Raw genomic sequence first — 21,717 nt, 5'->3', positions numbered from 1 at the left:
ATTTAAAATATTTGAGATTCTCTCTTAGTATTTGTTATTTTCTATTTGTTTGTCCCCCATTTTTACCTTTCTATTTTCATGGGGTTTAAAATATTGTGGTTCCTATAAAATGTAGCTAGTTTCTTTGTGAAAAAATAGGCTAATATGTACACTATTATATAAAATACAAAAAATATATAGATAAATCATTTTCATTTTCAATATCATTAATTTCTTCTAACTCTCAATACTTTCCTTTAGTGGCAATGATTTTTGCATGTTTGTGAACAACTTAGAAAATAATTCTTTTAGTTTTAACCAAAATGTATTTCCATATTTGTCACACAAAAAATTGATTGATATGAAGAATGAATTAAGATGCAAGACTTTGGAAAAGGAAATATTCTTATTCTTCAACTTTCTCAGTTGTGTCAAATTTTGTCTCTTGTTTGACACTTTTGATATTTCTACCAGCTATTGCTATAAAATAAAGGGCGACTCACATCAACACTTTCTTTTGAAGTTTTTCATTATTTTAAAGAAATTCATATTGATACATTTTCCAAGATAATATTTAGTGTATTGGGGCAACAGGCAGTGCTGGTGGTTTAGCTATATTTTGGGATCCTCAAAAAATTTCTCCTCTTGGCTGGATGTCTTCTCGCTTAGCTATCTCTATGGTAGCTTCTGCTCTAGACTTAGGAGAGGTAATCATGGTTACTAATGTGTATGCACCTGTTGATCTTGTGGGAAAGGAGGAACTTCGGGAACATATTCAATATGTTAGAAATTGTCATCCTTATCATCCTTGGGTGTTAGCAAGGGGACTTCAATTAAGTTTTAAGTTTGGAAGAGAAGCATGGTGGTTTGGCTAGATTCGGGCCTTCTTCTGCTCTTCTTCGGCAACTCATATCTCTTTTGCATCTCTCTGATGTTAAGCCTTCTAATGGCCTCTATACCTGGAATAATCGCAGGACTGGTGTTGCTGCTATCTTAGAACGTCTAGATAGATTTCTTGTTTCTTGCTTCTAGCTTAGTGGCACCCTTACTATCTCTTCAGAAATCCTTGATTGGAGGGGTTCAGATCATTGGCCAATCAAATTTTCTACTATAGGGGCTTATGTTTCGAAGCATCCTCCTTTTAAGTCCCAGTTGATGTGGCTTCGTGACTCCTCTCTTCATGATTTTGTTTTTTGTTGGTGGAAAGATGGTGCTCCTGCATATGGTACTGCAATGTTCTCATTTTCTAAAAGGCTTCAATATGTTAAAAGGCAGCTCAAGATATGGAATAGGGAATGCTTTGGGAACCTTCACTTTATGAAGAGGCTTGCTCAAGAAGATCTTGATGTCATCACAAGGGAGATTAGAGATCGAGGTTTCTCAGAGGATCTTGGCTAGGCTGAATCCCTTGCTTCTAGAGCTCTAGAAGAATGGGAACTTCGAGAGGAAATTTTTTGGAAGCAAAAGGCTCAAATTGATTGGCTCTAGGAAGGTGATCGAAACACTGCCTTTTTCCATAAAACAGTGCAATCTCGCCGGAATCAGAGCACTATCTCTTCTTTGGTTAATTCTCAAGGTATCCAACTGAATGCCTTTCCAGCTTTGTTCCAGGAAGCTATTTCGAATTTCTCTACCCTCTTCTCTGAGGACTCTCCTCCTGCTGATAATGAAGAAAATATTATTTTGTCCTATATTCCTTCCCTTATCACTGAGGAAATGAATGATTATCTCATGCGTCCTATCTCTTTCGAAGAGCTGGAGGAGGTGGTCTTTGGCATGCCTTAGGGGAAGGCTCCTGGTCCTGATGGCTTTCCAGTTGAATTCTTTTCAGAATTTTGGGACATCATTAATCATGATTTGTTGGAGGTGGTTAAAGAATCCTATGCTAGCAAGTAGATGCTTCGAGCTTTGAACTCTACATTCTTGACTCTTATTCCTAAAAGAGAGGGTGCTAATCAATTGGAGTTTTTTAGACCAATTGCCTTATGTAATGTGGTTTACAAAGTTATTACTAAGCTGATTGCTAAGAGACTAAAAAGGTGGCTTCCCATTATTATCTCAGAAGAACAAGGTGGTTTTGTTGTTGGCAGACAAATTTTGGATGGGGTGGTTATTGCTACTGAGGCTATTCACTTTATGGCTACTTCAAGGGAGAGAGCCATGTTTGTTAAGCTGGATATGGCTAAGGCTTACGATAGAGTTAAATGGAGCTTCCTAAGGAGTATTCTTCTTTCTTTTGGATTTAGCTCTGACTGGGTGAGTTGGATTATGAGTTGTGTTACTTTTGCCTCTTTTTTTGTTCTTATTAATGGTCAACCTTCTCAACTATTTGGTGCTTCTAGAGGCCTCCGCCAGGGTGACCCTCTCTCCCCATATCTATTCATCATCATGGCTGAAGGCTTGGGCAGATTCATTAAGCATCAGGTATCCCAGAATTCTATTCAAGGCTAGCGGTGGGGTAATGGCTTACCTTCTCTTTCCCATCTTCAATTTGTTGATGATTCTGCTCTTGCCGGTCTTGCTAGGATCAAGGAAGCTAAAGCCTTTCGACATGCTTTGGACGTTTATTTGGCAGCTTCAGGCCAGAAAGTTAATGAGCACAAATCTTTCATTTACTTTTTTAACACTCCAGATTCTATTCAGCACAGGATTGTTGGTATCCTACGGTTTCAGATAGGTTCACTTCCTTTGACTTATCTTAGCATTCCTATTGCTATTTCCAGGCATCCACGTCTCTTCTGGCAAAATTTGATTACCAAGCTTCAGGATAAGGTAAATCATTGGACTCATAGATGGCTTTCTACTGCTGCCCGAGTTACTCTTCTTCAAGCTATTATCCAAGCTCTTCCTACTTATAGAAGCATGGTTCATGCTGCACCTATTTACTTTCTCAAGGAGTTTGATGCTCTTTCTCGACAATTACTTTGGAGTGGTAATTTGCATAGTACTAAATGGAGCTTGGTTAATTGGGCAACTGTTTGTAGGCCTAAAAAGGAGGGTGGTCTTGGTCTTCAATCTGCTCTATTGAGTAGTCAAGCTTTGGCTGCTAAACTTTATTGGCGATGGTGCTCTAGATAACATCAACTTTGGGCTCGTATTATCACTCATAAATATTTTCATGGTGCTGATCCTTGCTATGTTTCTACACTTCCTCTTGAAGGTCGTGGCTTAATGGTTTGGCATACTTTGAAGACAGGTGCGATGTTGGTGAAGAGGGGTCTGTTCTGGATATGTAAAGGAGGTTCTCAGGATTTGTTTTGGTCTGATGCTTGGGATGGATTCCCTTCCATTTTATCCATATACCCTCATCTTCAGCCTCTTTGTGACTTTTTTCTTGCTGCTAGATGGGATAAAGTGGCTCATTACAAGACTCCTTATCAATTGGGACCTGTTGTTGCTTACAGATGGAAGCATTCCTCTGATTGGCCTCCTAGAGGTACAGACATGGATCGTCAGGAGCTTTCTCAAATTTTGGCCTCTAGAGAGTGTTCTTCTTTGCTTGGTCTAGATGTTTTGGCTTGGGGCGGTACCTTGTCTAGTAAATATCATGTCTCTGCTGGGTATCAGGAGATAACTAGACAATTATTTGGGGATACTGAGGTCCCTTGGTGGAAACAAGTTTGGAATAAAGTTTCTTGGTCCAAGTGCAATTTTTTCATGTGGCTAGTGGCTCACAACCATTGTCTTACCTGGGATAATCTTTGTAAACATGGATTTCAGGGCCCCTCTTATTGTGTTTTGTGTGGTAATGTAGAGGAGTCTGTCTCCCATCGGTTCTTCCATTTCTCCTATTCTACTCAGATATGGCACCTTTGGTGGAGTGCTTGGGGTTGCTCTTGTCGGCATGCCTCCTCTTTGCCTGAGTTCTGGGCCTGCTTGGGTACTGCTCCCTCCAAGTCTTCTTGTCTCCATGCTGCTTGGATTGCTGGCCCATCTTTCATGCTTTGGCATATCTGGTTGGAGAGGAATCGTCACATATTCCAAGATGTTCAGCTTGGTGTTTTGCATCTTTGGTGGAAAATATCACATTCTCTTCAGGAAACTATTCTTGTGAAGTGTGAGCTTGATGGGGGTATGGATCCGGTTGATCTTGCTATCTGTAATCGCCTCAATTTTCATCTACAGGATGGGGTTGCAGCTCATAGGTTTCCTTCTATGTCTAGGCAGCTTCACCATTAGAGGAAGGGTCGGGTTAACCGGGATGGGCACTAGACTCCTCCTCCCTGTGGAGTTTTGAAAATTAACACTGGTGGTTCTTCCCATGGGAATCCTGGTCCGACTGGTATTGGTGGAGTGGCTCATTGTAGTTCTGGGGATGTTAAATTTTTCTTCTCAGTTCATAAGGGTGATTATACTAACAATCTCATGGAAGCTCAGGCTATTTTATATGCTGTGGAACAGTGTTGCTTGCGGGGATGGAGTAAGATTATTTGTGAGTCTGATTCCCAGGTGGTGGTGAACATGCTTTCTTCGCAAGAGCTTGAGGATGTTAGTTGGCAGCTGGCCACTGTTGTTAAGCAGATTCTTTTCTTCTCTTCCTCTTTTCAGTTCATTAGGTTCATGTATATTCCTCGTGAATGGAATAGAACTACTGATTTTTTAGCCAAATGGGCTTCTAGTCATGATTCGGGTTGGAATATTAGTGATAGGGGGCAACTGTCCTTTGAGATGGTGCAAGAATTTGATGATCTTGTTGCTCAGGATCGAGCTCCTTGTTGAGCTCTCCTTGTTGTATTCTTTTCTGTCTTAATAAATTTTTACCCCTTTTTTTACAAAGTAATCTCAAACCAACATGCTAAAGTAGAATCCTAAATATGGTACAATATAATCTTAAATATAGGGGCATGAGTATAGAGTTTAAAAAGATAAAACTATGTACATTTCTTGGTTTTGTTTGGTGTATTTATGTTGTTTAAAATTATATTATGTTCATATCATTAATATGGAAGAAAGTAAATACTGGTAATTGAATGATTTCAGGAAGCATCTAACCAGTGACAGAATAGACATTATTCTACTATTAAAAATTAAATTAAAATTACAAAACAATTGCTTTAGTATTTATAAATAATTAATACATTGCAATTTTGTTGGCTAGATAGCCATTTCGAATGATTTCATATGAAGATTTGAAGAATTAAGTTCAAATTTTAACTATCAATAAGACAATAAAAGTAGGTAAATGTTTAACATTTTATGGTTTTAATTTATTGTAATATTTACTACAAACATTATGAATGATGACTTACATCTTGTAAACTTTTAAGTTTATTAGATCATTCTATGAATTCATGTGAAACAATTATAAATTGTAGTGTTTTCATAAATATTTGGAGATTTTGCACTTATCAAGGAGTATCTTTGTTCACTATATTTTCTTAAAAAATATGAATTTAGTCATTCTATTTTTAATCATTGCTTAGTTTTAATGTTTCTTAATAATTAAACTCAACACTTTGTATGAGAAATCCATTGCTAAACTCATCAACAACATAATATACCTTCTTCACATTACATTCAATTACACAAATCACTCCTATCCGCTAATAGTTGCACGTACATAAATGTGCAACTTCTAGTGAAAATGTTGTTTCTAAAATTATATTGCAATCTTAATGCTTTAAGACTTTCTTTTAGAGTGAATCTTAGCTAACTATCAACATACTATTTTAAAGTTGATTCACTCCATAATTGTAGTATTAAATTGAATGTTATAATTTGTTTTATATTTTGTAATAAAATCTAATTTCATAATATTAAAATATATTAATTTTTAATCATGAATTTCCTATAAACTTAGCACATGAACCTCGTCATATATATTATAATAAATAAGTTAATAACTAATTTAGAAGCGGAGGGTTACGGTACATTAGGAATTCAAATCCAGACACGTCTCTTTTTGGATGCGCGGCTATGGAACGTTCGTTCCAGATAGAATTTGCGAAATACGTGAGGCACGCTCAAAGTGTGGAATACTATATTTCAACTTGTTTTTTGCCATATTTTTTATGCGGAATACGCAAGATGTTTGGGAACCAACGCCAACGCGTCTTTACAAGTTTTGCGCTCTTCGCAACGCTTTCTGCCGTCAATCGTCGCTTCTTCCTTGCAATGCCCCTCAACCATCCTTCATAAATAAGACCTATTCCCTCAACCAGATCGTAACTCATCATTAACACGGTCTATAGATATCTATCGCTCTTTACACTGTTCGATCAATTATTGTTTTTGCTTTTTATATATTCAGAGATCACATCATACCCGCCTTTTCTCTCTCTTATCCTGAAATGGCTGATTTTAACGAAATTCGAAGAATATATCAATTACTCCAGAAAAATGGCGACGGAGCCGTTACAATCCGCGAAATCTGTCGATTCACAAACAAGCCCGGAATAGTAACGTCCGAAGAAGATTTGAGATTAACAGCCGTGAGTAACAATGGTGCAGATGATCATGGTCTTCAATTTGAAGAGTTTGTTGATCTGTATAACTTCATCTTCAACCGCGAACAAGGCGAAGAAGAAAACGAGTCAGACGATTCGTTGGAGGCATTCAAAGTTTTTGATGAGAATAAAGACGGATATATCAACTGTGAGGAGCTGCAACGAGTGCTCTCCATGCTGGGATTAATTCCACATGTGCAAAAACCAGAAGAGTGCCAGAAAATGATATGCAGATTTGAGTCAGACTGCAATGGATGTTAGTTTTGTTAGCTTGGACAGCTGTTTGTCCATATGCTATTATTTAGTATCTAATTGTTTTTGCTAACAATTTGGTTAAAGCAAGGACAATTATTTATTAAATAATTGACTTCTTTTAGAAGCAACTAAAAACCAATTTTGTTAGGGTTGGTAAGTTGTTTTATATCTCTACGGTCGATTGTAAATCAATCTTGGCCGTTGGTTTACCAACGAGAGTAGTATAAAAGAGGGTCTAGGGGGCATTTGGAGAACGATGAAGTTTGGAGAAACGTTTGCAGTGTTAGCAAACAGTCTTGCAATGTTAGTGCGGGAATAGCAGTGGGGAATATCAGAGGGATAAATTAGGAGGTTGTCGAAGTTCTACCAGTAAGAGGCAAGGAATTTTTTATCTCTTGATTCGCTGAAGTTTAATATAATTTCTCATCTGTAGAACTGGTTTTCCCTGAGGGGTTTCTCCAGGGACAATTTGTCCAAAAATATTGTGTTCATTGTGTTGCGCATTTCTTTCCATATTTTATAAGTGAAGTTGCAGTTGTGTTATTTTTCGATATTAGCTGAAAATTTATTTTCAGCAGTTTAATAATCGTTTATGATAGGAGATTAATAATCAGTGACTGCAATAGTTAAATTTTTCACATGGTATCAGAGCATTGTCAAGGGTAGAAGAGTTTTCCCCTAGGAAAGAAATTTTGATATTTCTAGATTTATTATTGCTTTAAACCCTTAAGATGGCTTCAGCTAGTTTGAGAGATCAGGATAGATTGGATGGTGTCTCAAATTTTGGTGTCTGGAAGGCCATAATTTTCTTATTGTTGGAAGAGAATGGTATCAAGGATTATGCTACCAGTGTTGTACCTATACCAACGGATGGAACACAGCTTGCAGCATATAGGAAGGAAGATGCCAAGGCGACGAGGATAATCCTTGATGGTGTCAAGGATCATATTGTTCCACATAACTCGGAGCTAGATACAGCGAAAAAGATGTGGGATGCCATTCTGAATCTATACCAGAATGCTACCACCAACAGAAAGTTGATTCTCAGAGAGAAGCTAAAGAATACCCGAATGAATCAAGGAGAAGACGTCACAAGTTACCTCACCAGGCTCAGACTTGTCAAGGATGAGTTAGCAGCTATTGGAGATAGCCCTAGAGATAACGAGCTAGTGAGAATAACCCTAAATGGGTTTACTAAACAATGGAGTGTCTTTGTTCAAGTTGTCAATGGACAAGATACCTTACTGAGTTGGGATCGACTATGGACTGATTTCACTCAGGAGGAGTCTAGACTAAGTCTTGTCAATGGGGCCAACAAGAGTCAGAAAAATGAGGTGGAACAAGAGAACGTTTCCCTAGTGGGTAAAGGGAAAGAAAAGAAGGGATCTAACAAAGGATCAAATTTACAAAGTGAGAAGAAGAAGGACCTTTCTAAGGTCAAGTTCTTTGGATGTCACGAGTTTGGCCACTATGTCAATGATTGCCCAGAGAGGAAGAAGGGTAAGAAGTAGGTGGCAACTTCAACAAGTGGGGAAGAACTCTCTAGTGAATGGAAGATGAGTTTGCACTCATAGCTTGTAAGGTTAGCTCAACCTCATAGTGTGTTTGGTATATAGATAGTGGGGCGTCATTTCATATGACAGGAGTTAGAGAGTACTTCTCTAGTTACAAGGAGGAGGACACCAACATCCAGATTTATATGGAAAATTTGTCCAAACTCAAACCTGTTGGGAAAGGGACTGTTCAGTTTCAGAGGGAGAATGGAAAGATAATCCCACTTCATGATGTGTTATATGTGTCAGGCTTAGGTATGAATTTGATTTCTATAACTGTTCTTCAGGATAGGGGGTATAATGTACTCTTTAGAGGGACAAATGTGTTGATTAAGCACAAGGATTGGAAATCACCCATAACTATTGGAGTTAGAAGTGGTTTCCTTTATAGATTGCAGTTTGATACTCCTAAGGCACTTATGAGCAACAGTAATCCTAGAGATCTTGGAGAGCTATGGCATAGGAGGATGGGCCATATTCATCATGGAGCACTTAGATTACTTCGTGAGACAGTGACAGGTGTTCCAAAGGTGAGCACAGAGCATGACGATATATGTAAGGGATGTGTGTTGGGGAAGTTTGCGAAAGCATCTTTTCCAAGGAGTGACACCAGATCTAAGGGTGTTCTTGATCTAGTACATTCAGATGTTTGTGGATCGATGTCGACGAAATCTCTCAGAGGATATGAGTACTATGTTACTTTTATTGATAATTTCTCTAGAAAGACCTGGATATACTTCTTGAAGACTAAGGATGAGATTTTCAGTCGATTCCAAGAGTTCAAGGCTCTTGTGGAGAACTCGACAGGAAAGAAGATAAAGGTTCTTCGGTTAGACAATGGAGGCGAGTACAAAGGAAATGTCTTCCAGGAGTTCTCTACCAGAGAAGGAATCAAGAGAGAATGGACTATTCCTTACAATCCACAGCAGAATGGAGTTGCTGAGAGGAAGAACCGTTCTATATCGGAAGCAGCAAGAGCTATGCTACATGACCAGGACATGCCTCGTTACTTATGGGAAGAGGCGTGTAATACAACAGTCTACATCCAGAATAGAGTTCCACACAAGGTGCTAGGGAAGATGACACTAGAGGAGGCTTTCACAGGGAAGAAGCCATATGTTAGTCACTTCAGGATATTTGAGAGTTTGGCATATTGCCATATTCTTGGAGATACACGTACAAAGTTAGATTAGACTTCAGAGAGGGGGTACTTTGTTGGGTACAGTGAGACCTTAAAGGAATACATGATTTTCATTCCAGGGACTAAAAGAATTATTGTTAGACGGGATGTCAAGTTCATGGAGGACAAGGTATTCAGGAGATCCAGAGATTTGCCAGCAGATGATCAGAGTGAGCAGCCAACAGAAGCTCCAAGACCAAGTCAAGAGTAACAAAGCTCAAATACAGTTACCAGTACGAGTGTAGACTCAGTTAGTGAAGATTCACAGAGTATGGAGCAAAAGGTGCAATAGAAAATGCATCTAGAAGACTTAGAGGTTGACATTTCATCCTCTACAGTTGGCAGTGAGAACCATGAGGTTTCAAATACACAAAGGGATACTCAGGAGTTTGTGGAAGCTCCTAGGAAGAGTACTAGACAATGAAGACAACCAGCCAAGTTCAATGACTATGTGGCATTAGTTAGTCAGTTGGTAGATAGTGAGCCTTCTAGCAATCAGGAAGCTGTAGAACATCAGGTATGGAAAGATGCTATGGTTGAGGAATATTTTTCAATAATGCAGAATGATGTGTGGGAGGTAGTACCTAGACCAATAGATAGGGCTGTAGTTGGATCACGCTAGATCTATAAGATAAAGCACGGTGCAGATGATAGCATCAAGAAATACAAGGTAAGGTTTGTGGCAAAGGGGCTCTCTCAGAAGGAGGGAATAGACTATGAGGAGACATTTGCTCCAGTTGCCAGGTATACTTCTATACGAGCTATAATCTCACTTGCAACATAGATGGGATGGAAAATTCATCAAATGGATGTCAAGACAGCATTCCTTAATGGTGAGTTGAAGGAGGAGGTATACATAGAACAACCAGAAGGCTTTGTAGCACACAGCAAAGAGACCGACGTGTGCAGATTGAAGAAAGCATTGTACGGACTCAAGTAGGCTCCTAGAGCGTGGTATGAGCGCATTGATACATACTTTTAGAAAATGGGCTTTGTGAAGAGTGAAGCAGATGCTAACCTCTACTACTTGATGGTTGGGGGTGAGATTCTCATTCTTGTTCTTTATGTGGATGACCTATTTCTTATAGGTTCACTAGGGCTCATAGTGGATTGCAAAAGGAACCTTGCAGAAGAGTTCGAGATGGAGGATTTAGGACTTATGCACTACTTTCTAGGCATGGAAGTGTGGCAGACAAATGGGGAGATTTTCCTTGGTCAAGGGAAATATTGCATTAAAATCTTGAAAAAATTTGAGATGGAGGATTGCAAAGCCATGTCTACACCCATGATCACAAATTAGAGGAAGGTAGATACATCTAAGGAGAAGGATGTAGATCCCACTTTATATAGATAGTTGATTGGTTCGCTTATGTATTTGGTCAATACTAGGCCAAATATAGCATTTGTAGTAAAATCTCTTAGTTAGTTCATGGTTGAACCAAAGAGAATGCATTGGATAGTGGCTAAGCATGTGCTACGTTACTTGTGTGGTACAGTCGAGTATGGGATCGGACATGTTTGAGGTGAAGGTATCAGGTTGATAGGCTTTACTGACGCAGATTGGGCAGGAAGTACAACAGAAAAAAGGAGCACTTCAGGGTGTTGTTTCAGCTTGGGATCAGGAGTTGTATCTTGGTTCAGTAGGAAGCAAAATTCTGTGGCTCTAAGTTCAACAAAAGTAGAATACATAGCAGCTAGTATGGCGACATGTGAAGCTATATGGCTTCGAAAGTTGTTAGTAGTCTTGTTTGGTCAGAAGGTTGAGATTACTGTGATACATTGTGATAATCAGAGTTGCATTAAGTTGTCTGAGAATCTAGTGTTTCATGATAGGTCTAAACATATAGATATTAGATATCACTTCATCAGAGATTGTGTACAAAGGGGAGTTGTTCAGCTACAATACATACCTACAGAAGAGCAAGTAGCAGACATTCTGACTAAGGCATTGAGGAAGGCAAAATTTATCTTCTTCAGAGATAAGTTAGATGTCCTGCAGAATAGCTTCCTCGCTAAGAGGGAGTGTTAGTTTTGTTAGCTTGGACAACTGTTTGTCCATATGCTATTATTTAGTATCTAATTGTTTTTGCTAATAATTTGGTTAGAGCAGGGACAATTATTTATTAAATAACCGACTTCTTTTAGAAGCAACTAGAAACCAATTTTGTTAGGGTTGGTAAGTTGTTTTATATCTCCACCGTCGATTGTAAATCAATCTCGGCCGTTGGTTTACCAATGAGAGTAGTATAAAAGGGGGTCTAGGGGGCATTTGGAGAACAATGAAGTTTGGAGAAACATTTGCAATGTTAGCAAACAGTCTTGCAGTGTTAGCAAGGGCGCAATGTTAGCGCAGGAATAGCAGTGGAGAATATCAGCGGGATAAATTAGGAGGTTGTCGAAGTTCTGCCAGTAAGAGGCAAGGAATTTTGTATCTCTTGATTTGTTGAAGTTTAATATAATTTTTCATCTGTAGAACTGATTTTCCCTTAGGGGTTTCTCCAGGGACAATTTGTCCAAAAATATTGTGTTCATTGTGTTGCGCATTTCTTTCCGTATTTTATAAGTGAAGTTGCAGTTGTGTTATTTTTCGATATTAGCTAGAAATTCATTTTCAATAGTTTAATAATCGTTTATGATAGGAGATTAATAATTAGTGACTGCAATAGTTAAATTTTTCACAATAAAATCTTAGATTTTGTTGAATTCAAAACTATGATGTGTGCTACTGCCTCTCCCTAATCATTCTTGCCGTACATTCAATTAACTCATTTGTAGCTGACATATATTGTCTGTTAATAATATATCTCATTGTTTTGTATTCTGGAAAAGCACATAGTTTTTTCGTTAAGACAGGGGGCATTTAGAAATGTATAAAGGATAGTGAAAAATGTGTGTTCATAACTTGTGGAATTATAATTTTCATGCTTTGACACATTTTGGGCCAGGACGTCACTGTCATAAAAGTGTATCCTAATTTAAACAGAGATGAAACAGAAGGGAGATACACATTGAATAGAAATCTCATATTCTGATCTCATTCCACGTCTGAGGACTACGTAATCAAAACACAACTCTCTTTTAATGCTATCGGTTGACATTCGTCTCTTTCCTTAGGCTTTTAAAATCCCTATAAAATTTTGATACTTGGGCATTGGAACAAGCGTATTGCGTTTGAAACGCTGAAAATTTCATATCTGTGGGCCAAGTCAATCACACACAAATTGCACAATTTCAATGCAAATAAATTGTGTATTGGCTTATATGGACCATCATTGTCAAACGTGCTGGTGTTGAGGATGTGTACGAAGCAACATTAACGCGTTTTTCAAAGCATTTTATACATGTGGACAGAAAGTAATTAGCAGCAATCAGCGGCAAGCATCGAGGCATCATCGACGGGAAGAGCCATCATACAGGTACTTTTTCAGATTATATCTATGAGCAGGAATACAAATATTTCCTATGCCCTAGCCATCTACGTTCACCACAATTCTCGATGCAGGGGTCCTTCATGAAGTGGGTTTTCCCTGTATGCATCTATACAAAAACCAATTCTGTAACCTTTTCATCCTGGCTGTAATCAGCCTTTTACCCACCGGCTCACTCTCTTTTATTCCACCTCACAGTCATCTGACCGCGCAGGGAATTGGTATTTTAACATGCATCTTTCTCTCTATAAAATTGAAATTTATGGTGCTTATTTTGTGAAAAATGCCTATTGGATATGCAAGTGCCTTTGAGTGTGAGGAGATTTAAGCTGGGCCTTTTCCATTTTTCAGCAGCCTTGAATTATGTAGGCAAATGACTAGTGATTTTTTCGCACCTTTTTGAACCCTGGATTTTAGATTTTTTAATTTATTGTTTGGAATACTTAGTGATGTGCTCGGTGTTACAGCACTTGGATTCTCCAGATAACAATCGTAAAGTAACATGGGAATTTACAGAATCCAACAAGGAACAGGTAATCTTTTATTTTAAGTCCTAATGCATTATATCTGTAGCCTTTTAATCCGGATAAACATTATATACATTTCTCTCTGCAGAGTCAATTATGTTGGTGCAAAATTATAACTTCAATTTTCTGATGCAGCGTCAAACTCCAATCTTTCATGCACTGTCCAATGATTTGGGATCTCTGCTGCGTATAATCCGTTTTTCTCATGCCTAAATTGAAATTGCTAATGCAACGTTAATTCAGAGTAATTCACAGCCGTAACTGAGGATCTTCGTTCCTAACGCCTGGTTAACTGTTTGATGTATCAGTTAAACATCAGCTACTACCTTAGATTTAGGATTATCTAAATATTTTATTCTGTATATATCTTGCATTATTATGCAGATTGTAATCAATGAATATCGATTTTATTCAATAGTTCTATTTTCTCTTTTATTTATACAATTTGTCTTCTTTCTTCTGTCAAGATTCTTTTTTAAATTTTTAGATTTAGCTGAAAATCTTACATGGTATCAGAACATAGAGAGCTGGAAGAAGAAGTATTATTTTTGTTGCAAGTATTGTAGATTAGAGATATATATTTTTGGATGAATTTTGTTTATTAGGCTTGGAGTTGTTAATGTGTTTCTATTTGTAATCATGAACTGAGATAAAGTTCCATTTTGGGGGAGATCAATGATGTCTAGTATGTACTTTCATCCATCTGTTGTCAAGCTAACCTTAGAAAATTATTTGTCTTGAAAAAAAGGGATAAAGGATCATTGCATTGAGCAAGATCTAAACCTCTATCTTCTTGGACACATTTCTGTCCCGAGCAAGTGTGAACACCAAAATGCATGTTTTAATAGTAATGATATTGTTTATGGACTAATATGTCTTACTATTTCTAAGGATAGTTTATATCATACAGAGTACATAGAGTGCCTTTTCATTGCTTGGACCATCATTCGACAATTGCATGGAGACATTGTTTCTTCATCTCAAAGTGATGATTCCCTGGATAATCAAGGTTCCATTGGTAATACTAAGATTTTAGTTGCCTCATCTTGTGTGGACACATCCTTCTTAGATGATCCGTTTATTAATATCCCTTATGCTCCTATTGTCTCTTCAGAGATTAGAGTTGCTTCATCAAAAGCTTCTAATGTTTCTTTGCAGAAGGATCATTTGTATCTTCCAAATTCAGTTCATTGGGATAGATTTCTATTAGACATATCTTTTTTCTTTGTAGAATCTCTCATTTTAGATGTAGATGACAGTATTGATTTCATACATCTTCTCTTTGATGAAGGTGATTCTTCTTCAATTGTTGTGAGGGAACCTTCTATCCTTCTTCTTCCTTCGCTACATGGTCATTCTTCAAAGATTGATACATGTTTGGATACTTTTGCACAATAGTTTGAGGAGACCTATTTTCCTTCTAAGAAGATAAATGTATCCTTTGATTATTATATCCATCTGTTTCTAAAAGATTCAAGCTATTTCAAGATCTACACAAAAACAATGGAGAAATTTTCAAAGACATCATACATTTTGAGATTTCTTCCTAAATATATCCATCTGTTTCTAAAAGATTCAAGCTATTTCAAGATCTACACAAAAACAATGGAGAAATTTTCAAAGACATCATACATTTTGAGATTTCTTCCTAAATATTCCTTTCAGGATTGGGGAGAATTGATTCATACATCCTTAGCTTTGTTTCTTCCTGAAGGGAAGAATGTTGTTCGAAGATCATGGACCACCTTCTATAGTTAATTTATAGTATGTACCATTGACTACACATTATAGAGGGATCTATCTTCTCTTCCATTTCACTTTCTTGGAGATCTTCTCAGGGTAAAAGAAATTGTAGCATGGTAGTTTTATTTCTTTATTTTTGCTGGGTTTTCCCTCTTTCCTCTTTATTTTCCTCAAAATTTTCTTTTCTCCATAGTTAGAATTAATGGGTGGTGTTGGTGCATAATTCTAACTTTAGTTTCCTCATGCAATGTCAAACTCCAATCTTTGATGCATTGTCCATTTATTTGGGATCTCCATTGCGTATAATCCATTTTTCTCATGCCCAAATTGAAGTTGTTAATGCAACATTAATTCAGAGTGATTCATGACCATAACCGAGGATCTTTGTTCCCAATTCATGTTGAATTGTTTGATGTATCAGTTAAACACCAACTATTGCATTAAATTTAGGATTATCTAAAGATTTTATTATGTACATATCTTGCATTATTATGTAGATTATAATCAATGAATATAGATTTTATTCAATAGCTCAATTTTTTCTTTTATTTGTGCAATTTTTCTTCTTTATTCTATCAAGATTCTTCTTTTAATTTTAAAATTTTGCTAAAAATCTTACAAATTATCCTTAGCATAGTGTACAGACCTTTTTCTCTCCAGCACTTGTTTATACTTTAACTTTTTGAATTACTGTAGGTGCTAATATCAAGGGCATTAACCAACCTAACAAGAAGCATAGGCTATGCCATCGTAGGGAACGACTACACAAGAATTTAGGTTTACATGCAGTCAATAACTTCAATATCAACAAGCTATGGTTTTATTTCTTATCTAGTTGCCTATGCTTAGGCACCATTAGTTTCTCTTACCACTCTTCCTCCCTTAGGATACCCAAAAATGTGTGTGGCAGTCAATTTCTTGCTCAAACCTTAGATCTATTAGTGTAAGTATAGACCATAGACCTCTGATTCCATTGATCAACTCAAAGCCCTACTATTGAAAGGGAAATGTTAACTAAGAAGTGTAGGGCTAGATACGGTATTCCTTGGAATAAGGTGGCATTTCTTTGATTAGTGTAGAGAGAAAGCTAGATCTGCATTTCAAATAGGTAAGAAAATTGTCTACTGTCCTATAGATCTAATGTGTTTCTTTTAAGTAATTTGGGTGTTATAAGATTACAATATGTATTGTTACTTGTTGTAATGTGGGTATTGTTATAAATTGTATTGTTACCATGCCAAAGGAATCTTTGTGGGTTCAATGTTTGTAAAGTGTTGCCTCCTTGTACCTTGCATTTAACATTTCATGATTCCTTGAAGTTCCATAGATTTTTTTGTAGAATTTAAAACACAAGAAAATAAGGAAAAAAAGAGCACCAAATGAATTATATACAAACACAAATTCTTATGGATCTTCCATGCTAATCTGTTGCTGGTTGGTATTACTTCTATTTCTTAGTTTATTAGAATAGTAGAATATTGTTCTTTTATAGAGTATACAAAGTTTGCATACTTCCTCAAACAAACATTTTTTTTCTACAAAATGAACTTAATGATTGGAAAACTAAACTCCAAATCAAATTAGCTCCATCCACTCTTGTACCAATTGAGTACATTTCATTTCATGGAACATTCTAAAATAAAAGACAAAATATGGTGAGACGAGATGACTTCAACATATACTACTATCTTCTAAGAGTAAAGTACATAAAAGTAATATTCATTACGATTGCATGGTTCGATAGGTTTTTTTGGCTATGATTCCCTGTTAATAAAAATGGTAAAAATAATATTATTCATGATTGCCTATCAATACAATTGACATTTAATATTTTATTTTGAAAAGAAGTACCCAATCATTACCTTTAACTTATGAATGCAATCTTGTAATTGTTGAGTGCTAAAATAATAGTCACAAATATCCTAAAACATGAAACTTGCCAAAACCATCTATGTTCTATATATTTACACTAGCATCTATCTTATCCCAGACAATTGGGATCACTGGATTTAGTTACCATTTATTATGCATATATCAAACAGTGGGTTTTCTCAGTTGATGTTCAAGATCTGGGCATCTTTGGGTTGAAATGGGTATCTTTTCTTTGTATCTGATATGCACTTTATTCATTCCTATTGGTTATATATCTTCTATACTCAGACCATGCATCTCCATCTTTCTCTGAAAAGCCTTTGAGGGATTCATTTATGTACGATTGGTTGCAAGTTTTTTTGAACAGTTGTTCTACCTACTTCTATCAGTATTGAGCCTATTACTAATGACCAAAATCTGAGATATCCATCTCATCTACTCTCAATTTTTATACTCCTAATATTTTCCTTTGTTACTTAGTAAAACCTTCCTTTGATGCTGAAAATTATTTTCACTTATTTATACTTCGTTAGAGATTGAAACTTAGAGTGAGTGCAGAAAATGTTGACCTTTCTACCCTCTTCTTTCTCTCACAACCTTATACATTTTTTAATATTACTCCAACTCTAATTATTATTTTACAATAACTCAAGTAAGGCTTCTTATACGATCTGGACTATTTCTAAGTAATCTTTTCCTTCCCTACTTGCTTACCACTATCATAACTTCTTATTATATTATTTTAAATGAGATTTAGTGCATGGTTGTTGGAACTAGTCAAAATAATTTCTAAGAAGATACCTATTGTAGACACCTAAAAATCCTTTAGAAAATAAAGTATTTTTATTTTCTGAAAAATTCCTGATGACATCATCATTTATTAATTAATTAATTATTTCATTAATTAATTAATTTTTATGCCATTAAATCCCTTTGTCTTAATTAAAAATATTTAATTAAGGAATCCCTCCCAAAAATGTTTAAATCTTATTTAAACATTATTTCCTTATTTATTAATTATTTAATTAATAAATTGACCAAAAAAACTTTTAGAAAATAAAGTATTTTTATTTTCTAAAAATTTTTTGATGACATCATCATTAATTAATTTTTATGCCATTAAATCTCTTTATCTTAATTAAAAATATTTAATTAAGGAATCCCTCCCAAAAATGTTTAAATCTTATTTAAACATTATTTCCTTATTTATTAATTATTTAATTAATAAATTGACCAAAAAAACCTTTAGAAAATAAAGTATTTTTATTTTCTAAAAAATTTCTGATGACATCATCATTTATTAATTAATTAATTAATTAATTAATTAATTTTTATGCCATTAAATCCCTTTATCTTAATTAAAAATATTTAATTAAGGAATCCCTCCCAAAAATGTTTAAATCTTATTTACACATTATTTCCTTATTTATTAATTTTTTAATTAATAAATTGACCAAAAGTCCTAAAATAAATAAAAAATTTATTTTTTGCCCAAAACTTGGCGAATTTCCTTATGACCAATAACCTCTTCCAAAATCTTCTAATCCTTCTTTAATTTTGATTAAAGGCTAATCCCATCATTTCCTACCCCTAATCCCAACTCAAAATATTTAATTAAGATTAAATATTAATCTTCATGTTTATTAAAAAGTTTTAATAAATATCTCCTCAACCCAAACCTTTGAAATAAATAAAACTTTATTTATTTCTTAAAAATCTAATTTATCCTCATCCTAAGAAGTTCTAGACTCTTCTAGAAAGTCTTCATCCTCATCCTAGGAAATTCTAGACTATTCTAGAAAGTCTTTATCCTCATCCAAAGTCTAGACTCTTCTAGAAGATGTCTTTAAACCTAATCCTAATCCCCTCCTAACCTTGTCACATTCCCTAAACATGGGTTAAGACTTACTAACCCAAGCCAAAGTTAACAAATATCTCCTCCTTCACCCACCCTCATTAAATGCCATCCACTTCCCTATCCCTAAGCTAATCCTAAACCATCCTAATCCATCCTCTAATCATTTGTACAAACCTAAACAAGCTTAAAACCTTCCTAATCAAGTCCAAGTCAAAATTGCTCTCATCACCCTCAAAATATCTCAACCATAAAACTTTATGAAGTCCACTAGGTCATAAATGACTCGTACAAGCCCTTTTATTGCTCTTACAAGTCATTATGAGGGTCTTTATGAAGATTTTATCCCTTGAGCCTCCTTTGTTGACTCATCCTTCCCCTTTCCTCCATCCTCTCACCATGTGACATGTGTCACTCCTTGATTGGCTATAAGAAAGCACAATCCATGTGCGCTCTTCTCATGCAATCTGAGCCCTCCATGAGCTTTTTCCCATCCTTGCATCTTAGCCCTCAATCCCTCAAGCCTCTTGCCTATAAATTGGATCCTTCCCCTTTGCAAAATAACACAATCCATGAAGTAAAGTCATAATGCCATTTTGAGAAGCCATTTTACATCAAAACCATACACTCACACCCAAATTCCAACTCCATTTGAAGCCCTTTTTGAAGCATAAGCTTGAGCATACATCCTATCTATTTAGACAAAGCTACTCAACAAGAGAGCTTCTCATTGAGAGAGCCCATTAATGGCTCATATTCTCAATTGAGAGCTCATCTTAGTCTATCTTGAAGTTTATGAATTTTTTTTAGTTTGTAGAAGCTTTATTTAGATTTGGTTTCTATTAGCATACTAACATTGCTCATATACATTTTGGCACACCCGGTGGGACCCCGCATGGGTCATCTTCATTAGCTTTTTTAGGCAAGTTTTGTATGTCATTTGCTGATTTTGGCTAATTTTACTTGTTTTTGTGATTGGTAGGATTGTATAAATTGGTTTTGTAGGTCCACATGAGCATGAAGAAGGCAAAGGAACTCATAATCTATCTCATAGTGTTTTTAGATTTTTCAAGCTTATAGGTGGACAAAGAACTTGAAATTCTTCTTCCTCTTCTTGTCTATATTCTTCTTATTCCATCTACTACTTCTTCTTCTTCTTGTGGGAGATCTTGGCCATTTTTTTTTTTAAGAAAGCAAAATCATACACACTTCTTTTTAGTGCTTAAAATGAACCCCCAAATCATACTTAAATCCATTGAAAAATTAAAAATTTGCAAAAAAGAAAAAATCTTTTAACAAGTGAAATTAAACCAATCTAATCATTTGCATCCTTGCAACATCAAGGTTTTAGATGCATTCATGCAAAATTAGGAACACTTCATTTTTGGGAATTTAAAAAGAACTTCAAGTTTCCATTTCAAAAGGTTCAAAATCAACACTAAGTGCACACTAAAGTTCTTTTAAAAAATCTCATGAAAACTAAGAGTCCTAAATGGTTGCCAAAAATTGTCCTAAAAGCTTTGTTATTTGTTCCAAACAAATGTCTTATTGCAAAATCTTGAATGTTTCTTAAGTTTTTCATGCATCAAAACAATCTAGGAATATCATTTTTAGGCTTAAAATATGCAAACTAGAACACAAAATCTTGAATGAAAACCAAAGTCCAAAGAGTCATTTTCACTTTTGAGTCCAAAACAATCTTGAATGATCTAAGGTTAAAACAAAGGACTTCAAAGTTCTTAAAACAACACACAAAATCTCAATCTTGAATGCTCAAAAGAAAACACTTGAATGTTTAACCACTTTTCTTTGAATGCATGTTGCTAAAATCACTCTTGAATGCCATGGATTAAAATCAAATTTTCCTTGAATGCATGATTAAAACAAAAAATCCAATCTTGAATTCTAAGGATCAATAACCATTGAAATATCAAACACTTCATTTGGAGCTTCTAAAAATTGAACAAAACAAATCTCTTTTCCACATGCAATCTAGGTAAAGTTTGATTTTTGGACATTTAAGAAACCTTGTTAAGTTAAAATACAAATTTGCAAAAATCAATTTGAGTAGTTCCTTGGACTCACCTCTTTTCTAATCACCCATCAAATATTAACCATTGGTTGCAATCTCAGCACCATTTATGGGGATGGGTCTACTTGAAAAAGGTGTTAAATGTTCCACAATCTAACTCACTCACTTGGTCTTTGAATGTTTTCTTTAACTTTATCAAAATTCTTAAATAATCAAAACTCTAGATTAAATCGATCACACTTCAAGTTTGGGCACTAAAATTGAACAACAACTGACGTGGAGAGCCTTCGGGCACGCGCTTGAAATCGAATCTCACACATTTTTGTTTTGGGCTTAAAACAAACTCACACTCAATCTTGAATGCCTTAAAGAAAATTAATCGATACTTCACGTAGAGGGCCTCTGGGCGCATGAGTTTTCTTTTTTTGAGCCTAGCTCTTCTTATTGTTTGCATTCTTCGATCGATTTACTTTTGTTGGCGCTTCAAGTTGGAATTGAACATTGTCTCTTAAACATGAGTGCTTGCAAAGTCTAGATTAGCACACATAAGAGTCAGTTGGTAAAAGAACAAGCATGTTTTTTAGCCCAAGGTCATCCAAGTCTTCTCTCCCCTTGTTGTCTTTCGAGGCCATCTTGGGTGCATAAGATTAGGATCCAAAACCTTGTTTCTTTTTAGGAGGCCTGCTTGGGGATTTCATCACCCCTTGGACGACCTCAACTCCAGCGTTCTGGCGGAGTATAAGAATCAGGAGGTGAATCGAAAGACACCTCTCTTGGGATCAAGATTTTGTCACTCAGGCTAAGCCTCAAGGAACTTTATACCCTTGAGAAGTGAAAGAGGAGAAGT

General features: G+C 35.8%; 2 protein-coding genes across 2 annotated transcripts; both read left to right on the top strand.

Moving 5' to 3' along the window:
- The first annotated feature begins 6,091 nt into the window (after positions 1-6,091).
- Positions 6,092-7,001, top strand: LOC149564867 (calmodulin-like protein 2). Its single transcript, XM_089816974.1, has one exon. The coding sequence runs from the start codon at positions 6,270-6,272 to the stop codon at positions 6,684-6,686; it is 417 nt and encodes a 138-aa protein (XP_089673100.1). The 5' UTR covers positions 6,092-6,269; the 3' UTR covers positions 6,687-7,001.
- A 5,870-nt stretch (positions 7,002-12,871) lies between these two features.
- Positions 12,872-13,834, top strand: LOC149564866 (NADH dehydrogenase [ubiquinone] flavoprotein 2, mitochondrial-like). Its single transcript, XM_089816973.1, has 3 exons — positions 12,872-13,206; positions 13,309-13,374; positions 13,504-13,834. The coding sequence occupies exons 1-3, from the start codon at positions 13,138-13,140 to the stop codon at positions 13,579-13,581; spliced, it is 213 nt and encodes a 70-aa protein (XP_089673099.1). The 5' UTR covers positions 12,872-13,137; the 3' UTR covers positions 13,582-13,834.
- The last annotated feature ends 7,883 nt before the right edge of the window (positions 13,835-21,717 follow it).

The sequence above is a fragment of the Cupressus sempervirens genome, chromosome 3 (genome assembly GCF_028749045.1).
Source record: "Cupressus sempervirens isolate cs-2001-9-10 chromosome 3, ASM2874904v1, whole genome shotgun sequence".
Taxonomy (NCBI): domain Eukaryota; kingdom Viridiplantae; phylum Streptophyta; class Pinopsida; order Cupressales; family Cupressaceae; genus Cupressus; species Cupressus sempervirens.
The sequence above is the reverse complement of the archived record's forward strand: the minus strand, read 5'-3'. Positions and strand labels throughout refer to the sequence as shown.